Genomic DNA, 10,710 nt, shown 5'->3' with positions numbered 1-10,710 from the left:
TCATTACTTCCAATCTCCCACTGCTTGAACATACTTGAAAACCTTACTTTAAAATGTTACCTTAATGCAATCAAATCAAACCCAATTGACCAATGGCCTTTTAAAACAGATACATTCCTGAACATGGGAATGTCTATATAAAGTATGTGCCTATTTTAAGAGGTAAAATGACAACAAACAAAAATGTGTATCTTAATGTGTATCAGAGTTTGAGAAATATATATATTGATTAAGGGAAAGTAATTGATGTTGAGGTTAAAATATGATTTTTGCATACTTTTATTCCAATGTTATGCAAATTATAAATTCCTTAAAAGTAACCTAATATATGAGTCAAGATATCCTTGACTAATTACTTATATATTGTTTATTTTAATATTTATCAAAACAATTAAAACTAAGTGCTAAGTAGTGTTCTGAGCCATCATATGTATGTGTGTATTCTATTATTTATCTCATTCGGACCAGTAATAAAGTAAAAGTGCATCGCTGTCAAGATGCCAATACTACATTAAACCCAATCAATGTTCAAATGCAACATTTAAGCATTTTTCACACCTTCATAGACAATTCAATTATGTGCATTTAAATCTGCAATATTATAAATGCTCAAGAGGATCTCTGTTGACATGAAACAGGATTTTTTTTTCACATAATGTAATCTTCTGAATCTAAATTGTGGAAATTAAATATTTTGGACATAAGCAATTAAACGTGTATATATCCGAGATTATTAGGATGCTGGATTAAGCAAGTTCAATAACCTTAACTTTTGACCTCTGGAAACTTATGGTCCAACAGACTTGTACCATTTTTTTTTTTTGAGTATAAAATCTCTCTGGGTTGGCATTTTTCTTCATTAAGTTTGTAACCTAAATGTTACAATATATGACACATTTTTCTGAATTGCAATTTTTACATTTATTTTGAATAATAGCTTTTTGAATGACTCATTTTAACTTTATGACAGGAAATGTGAGATTAAAAGTGCAATGATTTTCATGTTTTTTTAACCACTTATCCTCAAGTTCTAGTAAAATGGTTTTCATATATTTTCTTATGTGAGGGTTGAATTTGATTTTATAAATCTCTTATTTGAAGAAATATGATAAATAAATCCAACTAAGTCATTTTCTTCAGAGCAAAGTGAAAAGTGCTACAGATTCAACTTGATTCTCTCCGAAACTGGCCTGTTGGAAGCCTATGCTCAGTAAGCACTTATGGAAGGAAATAATCCCTGTTTACATGTTTCATAGTGCATGTAACATGTGCATATTGGATTGAAGGTCTCATTGTCATACTAGATGTTTAGGGATCAAGTAAACCATTGCAAACTCAAAGCGAATTCCTTATCAGTAAGCTACCAGGTACCTATAATGGCTTAGAACCTAGGCAGAGAAAACACTGTGTATCCATCTGGGATCAGTCAGGAATATGTTATTTGGTATTTTCTGGTTTCAAAGTGTTTTAATAGAGGAATTGGAGACTTAGAACTGTTGGGAAAGCTGGGAAATGAAAGTCAGGGAAACTATCATCCATGATCTCAGCCTGAAGTACTGAAAGTGGATGCTCTTAAGAGTTAATTGGGAAGTGGCTGAGATTTTTGTCTGCAGCAGCAAAGCGATGGTTTTTAAGAATGTGCCAAGAATTGACTGCGAATCTCACACTGGCCCTGACAACTGCCTTCAGAGAATAATGACTTCTCTTCTGCCACCCAAATCTCTTGTTTGTGGGCCTCTCATTGGAGAAAACTATCCTGCAAACACACAGAAAGGGTAGTCTGGGAAATTTATTCCTGGCTTCTTCAGGTGAGCTTGGAATGGGGTTGGTGCAGAGTTGACCACGGAAAATTCATCATTCAGAGGGAGGCATCTCTTCCATTTAGGTACATATTCAATAATGTTATTTTAATTCTCCAGTTATCCAAGTTTTATAACCTATTGTCCAGGGTAAATAATATTCTAAATTTTTGAATATATAAATCTCTCCTCAAAAGGAAAAAGTTCAGCTGACAAATTTCTCCTGTGATTTAAAAGTGATATATCCAAAGTTGTCCTATTCAATGGCTATAGAAATTAAGAAACTGGATTCCATGTATGTAAAATATTGTCTGACCTTAGAATACTTCAAATCACAGGCAACAATTATTTTCAATTGGGAGCATACTTGCCTCGAATAAGGCATCAGAAAAATTTGGATGAGTGGGAAGAAAGTAGCGTGTAGTTTGAATTAGTTTATAAAAGTTACTGTTGCTTTGGTTTTAGTCAAGGCCTTAATTTCATATTGAAATTTAAATCATATCAATGAAGGTTTAGGAGGTTTATTAATAGGAGACATGGGTTATAAAGATCTAGAGGCATTGATACAAAGAGCTTTGTTGCATATGTCCGCAAATTGTTCAGGGCCAATTCAACTTGTAAAAAGATCCCCTTACCTGCCTCAAAGGATGCAGAGAGGGTCCTCTGAACTCTTGCTGGGCTGTACAGGGAATTGGGGTTTTATTGTCTGTTATATCTATATAGACTGTGATAAAGTTCATTTCATTGAGAAGTGAAGCCTGTGGAATATTGCCAAGAGAAGCTCATATTTCTGAGGACTCAAGGGAATTCACCTGCTTTTATCTGTATCTCTTGGCAGGTTCTTCACTGTTTTATTATACTTTCTGAACATAATTGGAACAAAGGAGGGTTTTTTTCTTAAATTATTTTCTAGTATTTGGGGGCCTTAAGAGGTGATCATTAATTTTGCCTTTTCCTCCTACTTCTGAATTCAGATTCAATTAAGAAAAATGACCACACATGTTAGAAAGATGAGAATAAAAATACTATTTATATTACTGATAAGTTTGGTTGGGGGCTGGAAACTTGGCCTGAGGACAAGAATTTGAGTCTCTAGATACTTCCTCCACATCTGGAAATTGCAGTGGCCATCTAAGGAAGGGTTTGGATTTGGAGAGCAGATACATTTATCCAAAACCCCTGTTGTATCTGTTCAGCCCTGTCTTGGCTTGATTTTCCTTAGAGGACAGATTCTAGTGCAAGTAATTTACTTGGGAGGAAATACAGCAGGTGAGTCAGGAGTGGATCTAGGGAAGGGGAGGAAGCCAATAGTGTGGTGATAAGCCAACTACTCCAGTGGGAGACCGTGTCTTTATCCCACAGGAAAACTGGATGGATGTAAAACACATGCTTCATCATTATCCCTCGCAAGAGGCAAAGGAGCTGAAATATTTAGTGATGGAGAAATTCTCCTAGGGAGCGTTAATCTCTAGTCTTTTCTTTGAGTGCCTAGATAAAGGGCCTTCTGTGGTTTAAATAAAAACCCCTGGAGATCAGATGAGATTGGGTGCATTCAGGGTGGTATGGCAGTCAAAGCAATTACAACAAAAACAAAAAACTGACAAATGGGACTTAATTAAACAAAAGAGCTTCTGCACAGCAAAAGAAACAACCGACAGAATAAACAGACAACCTACGGGATGGGAGAAAATATTTGCAAAGTGCATCCGACAAAGGACTAATATCCAGAATTATAAGGAACTTAAATCAACAAGAAAAAAAGACAAATAAGCCCATTAAAAAGTGAGCAAAGGACATGAACAGATACTTCTCAAAAAAAGACATAGCAGACAACAAATATAAGAAAAAATGCTCAACATCACTAATCATCAGAGAAATGCAAATTAAAACCATAGTGAGATACCATCTCACACTAGTCAGAATGGCTATAATTAAAAAGTAAAAAATGGCCGGGCGCAGTGGCTCAAGCCTGTAATCCCAGCACTTTGGGAGGCCAACATGGGTGGATCACGAGGTCAGGAGATTGAGACCATCCTTGACAACATGGTGAAACCCTGTCTGTACTAAAAATTCAAAAATTAGATGGGTGTGGTGGCGCGTGCCTGTAATCCCAGCTACTCGGGAGGCTGAGGCACGAGAATCACTTGTACCCAGGAGGCGGAGGTTTCAGTGAGGCGAGATCATGCCACTGCATTCCAGCCTGGTGACAGAACGAGACTCCATCTCAAAAAAAAAAGTTAAAAACAAAATAAAACAAATATTGGAGAGGATGTGGAAAAAAGGGAGCACTTATACACTGTTGATGGGAATGTAAATTAGTTCAACTCCTATGGAAAACAGTCTGGAGATGTCTCAAAGAACTGAAAATAGAACCACCACTCAACCCAGCAATTCCATTAGTGGGCATATACCCAAAGGAAAATAAATTGTTTTAGCAAGAAGACACCTATACTCATGTTTATTATGGCACACTTCATAATAGCAAAGTCATGGAATCAACATAAATGTCCATCAACAGTGGACTGGATAAAGAAAATGTGAGACATATACACCGTGAAATACTATGAAGCTATAAAAAAGAATGAAGCTGTGTCCTTTGCACCAATATGGATGCAGCTGGAGGCCATTATCCGAAGCGAATTAATGCAGGAACAGAAAACCAAATACTGCATATTCTCACTAATAAGTGGGAGCTAAAAAATGGGTGCACATGGACATAAAAATGGAAACAACAGACACTAGGGACTCCAAAAGAAGGGAGAGAAAGAGGGAGGGGTCCAAGGGCTGAAAAACTACCTATTGGATATGATGGGTACTATTTGGGTGATGGGTTCACTAGAAGCCCAAACCCCAGCATCACACAATATACCCATGTAACAGACCTGCACATGTACTCCTGAATCTGAAAAAAAAGAAGAAATCTCAAGCTCAGAGATAGAGATACTGGCAATTAGAGGTGACTCAATGCTTCTCACGTGGAAGAGCTGAGGCTGAGGAGTCTAAAAGCTTCTTGCAGGCAGGAAAGCTTCTTGCAGACAGAGAGAAAAGAAGGGGTTGGGCCCCTTAAGTTGTTTCTCCTTCATTGAGGAGTTGGGAGGGGAAGAGAGATGAACTCAAGTTACCTTCCCAGACTGTTCCCTCCAACAGAGAGGAGCAGAGGTTTTTTATATCATGGGTAAATGTAGGAACATGGGGAGAGGAAGAACAGGTACTAATGAGTAGTATAGAGATGTGAAATTTAGAATTATTCCTTAAAAGGTGAAGATAATTGTTAGCAACAAAAATAGAGAAGGAATACATGTGCAAACAACATAAAGCTTCATCTTTTTGAAAAAGATTTACAAGGTAAATATAGACACTGAAGTCCTTATATACACATCGGTCTTTTTTTTCTATCTCTAGTCCCTTGATGGCCAACTCTTTCAATCACTTTGCCCTTCTATTTCTTCAGTGATCAAAGCTTTTTTGTCATGGTCATAGGCTCTAAACTGCCATAGGTTATATTTGATGAGCAGGGAGCAGGACAGAGAAGGAGGCAGGGAAAGTCAAATCTGACAGTGGGATGTTTGCACTCGTGCTGGAAATAAGCAAGGGTGGCTTGCAAGAGGCAACTAAGAGATAAGCAGCTGCTGTAGTGAATGGAAATGAGAGTGGCAGACTGTGGGTAAAGCCATAGGTATATGTTATGTACTTAAGTTCTTTATTCTTTTAAAATAAATAACTAACCCAAATATAAGTGTGTTGTTATTAACACAAGGCCAGCCCATAAGGTAGTAGAGAGAATAAGCTGCTGTAACAAATTCACACAAAACACGTGGTCTGCTATGGATGGTTATGTTCCTCCAAATTCAGATGTTAAAATTGAATGCCCAATGTGATAGTATTGAGAGGTGGGTCCTTTCGGAGGTAATTAAATCAGGAAGGTGGATTGCTCATGAATGGAATTTGTGTCCTTATAAAAGATACCCAGGGGGAACTTGTTGTCCCCTGCCACCATGTGAGGTGAGGACACAGGTAGAAGTCACTGTATATAGGAAGCAAACCCACACCAGGCAGTGCTGGCACCTTGATCTTAGACCTCCTGCCTCCAGAACTGTAAGAAATAAATATCTATTGTTAATAAGTTACCCAGTTTATGGTGTTTTGTTATGGCAGTGAGAATGAACTAAGACAACCTCAAACAAGATAAAAGTTTCTTTCTTTGTCAACAGTGCAGAGCCTGGTGGGCAGGGTAGGTTGGTGGCTCTGTCCAAGGTGCTAGCTTTCTTGAATCTTGATACTACACCACTCTTGGTGTGTGTTCCTGTCCACATGAGTAGTCAAAGCTACTCACACCATTTTCTTTCCAGCTCACAGGAAGGATGGAAGAGAGACGTGGAAGGCAAGGAACTTCCTTTGAAGAATATGACCAGGAAGTTGAACATGTCACTGCTGCTCACATCTCATTGATCAGAATCTAGTCACATGACCACACTTAACTATGATGGGGCTGAAAATTGTATTCTCCATCTGAGTACCCATGTGCCCTTCCAAAACTGTAGAGCAGGTGGGGTTCAATACTAAAAGGAAGAGTGCAATAGAAGAGCAACAATTGGAAGCAAATAGTAAAAGCATGCTGCAATAGTTTTACAGATTTTTGCTGATTAATATCATGAAAGTTCACATGTCTTACATTAAAATAAAATGCAAATGTGATTGTGTCATGAAATTCTGGTCATTACAGTTACTTTTAGAATTGTTTACTATAATATGCTGAAGGTAGGTTTAATTTTTAAATGAACTTGTTTATGAGTACTGGGTTTATTTTACGTTAGCCTTATGAAAACAGTCTTACAGATTTTCTCTCCTATATACTACAAATTATACTATCAATTCTTACAGTCTCAGATTTTTAAATCTTATTTCTACTTACATGCATTTCAAAACGTGCATTTTTCCCCATAGTTTTTCATTTTTGTCATCTAATATTGATTGGAATGTAGCATGGCAAAGAGTAAGCAAACATTTTGATATCTTCCAAAACAAACCTTAAATAATTGTCTGGAATTCAGGTCAGCATCATATGTATATTTGAATCATCCATGATCTGGAGGCCCCAGAACCTGAGTTAATTCTTGGACTATACTTAGTCTTTCTTGTATAACTGGAAATCTGGTTCAAGTTCATCATTTAGTATCCAACGTGGAGTCTTGTACAGTTATTTTCACTGAGCGGATGCTTAATAAATATTGGTTGAATGACTGAATTGGGCTACTCAGAAAACATCAAAAATTGAGGGTCCTTTAGACCAAAAGTAATCTTAATTGGTTAGTCATCTTTTCCAGACAAAAACAATTGCTTTTTGTGGGGTTTAATGATGTGAATAGTAGCCTATGTAACCTAAGTAAATAATATATCAATAAATATAGGAAAGAAGTGCAGAAAGAGCAAAATGTTATACATCATAAGAAAGTTTCTCATTCCTCTAAATAGTATAAAATATGAGAAGCAACTAACACATTGCTTGGCATAATAGATTCTCAATAAATAGTAGTCACAGTTAATTGTCTTTTATATTGTTCCTTAGGTCACAAGTCAAAGAAGTTTTTCACCAACATGTAGCAAAAGAAATGACAGTTTTCTGGCAGTTATTCCTTATTTCAGTAGGGAACAAATTCACTGTCAGAATGCAGAGAAGAAAGTCAAATTTTCATATTCAAGAAGAGCTGATTTGAGACAGACTGTCTTTATAACAAACTAGCATTTAAGAAGATCCAATAATTATAGAATATTTCCCCAAATTTTACTCTATTTGTGAAATACTCCAGGGAACTCAGAAAGTTTTAACATAACATCAGAGCCTGTGAGTTTGGAAGGCCTATTTATATTTCAGCTATTTCTCTGGCATTTGCCCAGTGATAATATATTGGGATATTCTGGAACCCCCTAGGAGACACCAATATGTTATTGAAGCAGCATATGGTATCTGTCTCTGATTGATATAAAAATTATTTTCTAATTATTTGGCAATGCTATTCCATTTTTCCTCTTTCAAAAAGAATTCCACTCTTCATTTTTTTTTTTTTTCAGTCTGTTTCTTCTTAGTAAGTCATTGGCATTACATTCAGGTACTTTTAGTATTCTCTATTTCTTTACCTCACAAACCTTTTTAGACCATATTTAAATCGTAGTAATTTTTAAAAGCTGTATGACATGATCCTTTTGACACATCAAGGCCATCACGATATAGCTTTCCAATGTCTTAACCTTTATGGGATTTACTGGTTTTAAATTCTTCTATCTTACCTAGAATTGACTGATGTTTCCCAGAAGGTCAGGATATCAATGCTAATTTTAGCATCCTAACTAATAGAAAACTCTAAAAGTGGTAAAGATGTTTATTCCATTTTTTGTTTTTTGACAACTGATAATCAAGGAGTTAGTCGATTTTCTTTAAATCAACTTTTAAAATCAAATCAGTCTTTTCCATCAATCCTCAACTATATAAATCGACATCTAAGTTTATATACCATGCAGTAGAGGCAGTAGTTTTAATTTTTTTGAAATTATGAAGAAACTTCTAAATATATATATTTAAATTAGAGTTAAAATTTTTATGTCAGTTTACCTATAAAAATAGAAATAAGCTAGCATAAGTTTAATTCATTTACCTACAGAGAATGGGAGTGGTCAGTTTTACTTCTCTAAAATCCTCATCTCAAAAATATGATGAAATGCTAAGTTAATTTTGAGTAGCGGGTACTCTGGAGTTTGTTATATTATTTTTTGTAATTGTTCGTATCACTTTGCACATTGTATTTTCCTCCAAGTAGAATAAAATAAAATAACAGCTTGGTCTGAAATCCTTTGATTTTTCTGGGCAAGTAGGAAGCTGGGTTATATGTTGGTGAAAATAGAAAACTTGCCTGTTTTGTTAGGTTGGATTAGTGTAGGTGAGATGTGCAGATGAGAAGTAAATGAGGGTGAATTTAATGTTAGCTCAATTAATGAGTGCAGAAACATGCAAAGAATTAGGGCGTGATTTAAGCAGGGACTTTCTGCACAATTATTTAAAGGTAACGTGTTGTCTATAAAAGGCATACATTTTCTCATGTATACATGACCCTCCCCACAAAAGTACAGTTTGCCACCTAGATTTTAGTGGTTGTCCTTTTAAGAGGCGGTTTCTGGTAATATCTGTTATATATCTAGTTTACATTTTTCAAACAGCCCCTCAAGTAGGAGTCCAATAATAAGAATTAAAGGAACTTGAGTTTTCCTTAATGTTTTAGGTGCATTATATGCTGCTTTTGAAAATGTGAAGGTGGAACTGATTTTGGCTGGGTGGAGAAGCATTAAACCCCTTTTTCTCTTTATTTCCCCCCCACCTCCAACCTCCCAACATGCATTTTCTAAGGTTTACTCATTATAATTTTTAATTTTTACTTTTCAAAATTCACTTTTAATAGAAGGCTGTCAGATTGGCTCCAAGAGCAAACAGCAGGCTGACTGGCGCTTGGCGGAGGAGGGAGAGGGTCGCGCGTTGGGTCTGGGTTTGGGGCTGGGGCTGGAGCTGGCGGGTGGGGAGACTTCAGGAGGGGCCCTAGCAGAGAGACTGCAGTGACACTGCCCTCCCTGGGCTGGTTGAAGCATCTCACTGGTGACGGGTCTGAAAGCACGTGGCTACGTCATGGAAAGCCAGTCTTTTCAATGCAAACTTCAACTCCTCCTTCTCCCTCTAATGCCTGTAACTCACATCCGAGGCTGGGCGAGGAATCCGGAGGGGAGATTTTCCTCATGCTCACGGTTGTTGGAAACTGGAAGAGTGAGAGGAAGGAGGAAGGGGATTTGTGGCGCTCTCTACCTACTACAAGACTGACAAGGGGAGGGGGCACCTAAATTTGCACCTTTTCTTCGTGGTGATTGAGAACTGCAGGTTCAAACCGATCCCACTGAGCACTGGCGATTGATTATAAAAAAAATCGACACTGGGAGAAGGGAGGCTCTGTCTTCGGCTGTCAGACTCAATCTCGGAGGTGGTATTGGTGTGTGAGTGTGTGTGGTGGTGTTTTTTTTTCTTTTTTTTTCTTTTTTCTTTCTTTCTTTCCTCTTTTTTTTTTTTTTTTCCTTCTCTCCTAGGGGCTACACAATGGCAGTCTTCTCTCAGTAAGATGAATCCTGCTTTGCCTTCTGCAGATCCACCCATCCTCATAGCGATCAAGTAAAAAGGCTATGGTTTTCTCTTTGGGGATCTTTTGTGCATTACTGTTCTCCCTGATTAGTTTTGATCTCAGTTGGGATCACTTTGCTTTTCTGTTTGGCTTCATGCTGAAAAAGGATTTTTTCTCCAACCCTTTGGTAATAATCCGGTGGTGATCGAGGGGGGATAAATCATTCACCCTGGCCGAAAAAAAACAATCACTGAGAAGTCTCAAAGAAATATACCACGTGAGGGGAAAAAACTGGGAGAAGATCCGGAATATTATCGTTTTTCCTATGGTAAAACCGGTGCCCCTCTTCAGGAGAACTGATTTCAAATTATTATTATGCAACCACAAGGATCTCTTCTTTCTCAGGGTGTCTAAGCTGCTGGATTGCTTTTCGCCCAAATCAATGTGGTTTCTTTGGAACATTTTCAGCAAAGGAACGCATATGCTGCAGTGTCTTTGTGGCAAGAGTCTTAAGAAAAACAAGAACCCAACTGGTAAGCGAAACATGCATCATGTTATGTTTTTCCTCATAATAACCTGTCTGTTGCTCATCGAGCTAGATCTGCAGTTCTGCTATGCAGGAAGGCAGGGGAAACATACCAGGAACCAGGACAGTGTTGCATATAGAGGTGTTGCATGAATAAACAAGTAACAGCTGGATCGGCGTCTACGAACCCCAAAACCATTATTGGCATCTCTTGGCTGTGACACAATCCATCACT

The 10,710-nt window shown here is 37.4% G+C and overlaps 1 protein-coding gene across 1 annotated transcript in view; it reads left to right on the top strand.

The window, feature by feature from the left end:
• The first annotated feature begins 9,904 nt into the window (after window positions 1–9,904).
• Window positions 9,905–10,710, top strand: part of FGF14 (fibroblast growth factor 14) — a 693,562-nt gene continuing 692,756 nt past the window's right edge. Inside the window, exon 1 of the mRNA XM_009427196.5 lies at window positions 9,905–10,482. Within this exon, the coding sequence (XP_009425471.1) occupies window positions 10,275–10,482 (208 nt within the window). The 5' untranslated portion in view covers window positions 9,905–10,274. The remainder of the gene's footprint in view (window positions 10,483–10,710) is intronic.

This window comes from Pan troglodytes, chromosome 14 (genome assembly GCF_028858775.2).
Source record: "Pan troglodytes isolate AG18354 chromosome 14, NHGRI_mPanTro3-v2.0_pri, whole genome shotgun sequence".
NCBI classification, from domain to species: Eukaryota; Metazoa; Chordata; class Mammalia; order Primates; family Hominidae; genus Pan; species Pan troglodytes.
This window is presented reverse-complemented; position numbering and strand designations above follow the sequence as displayed.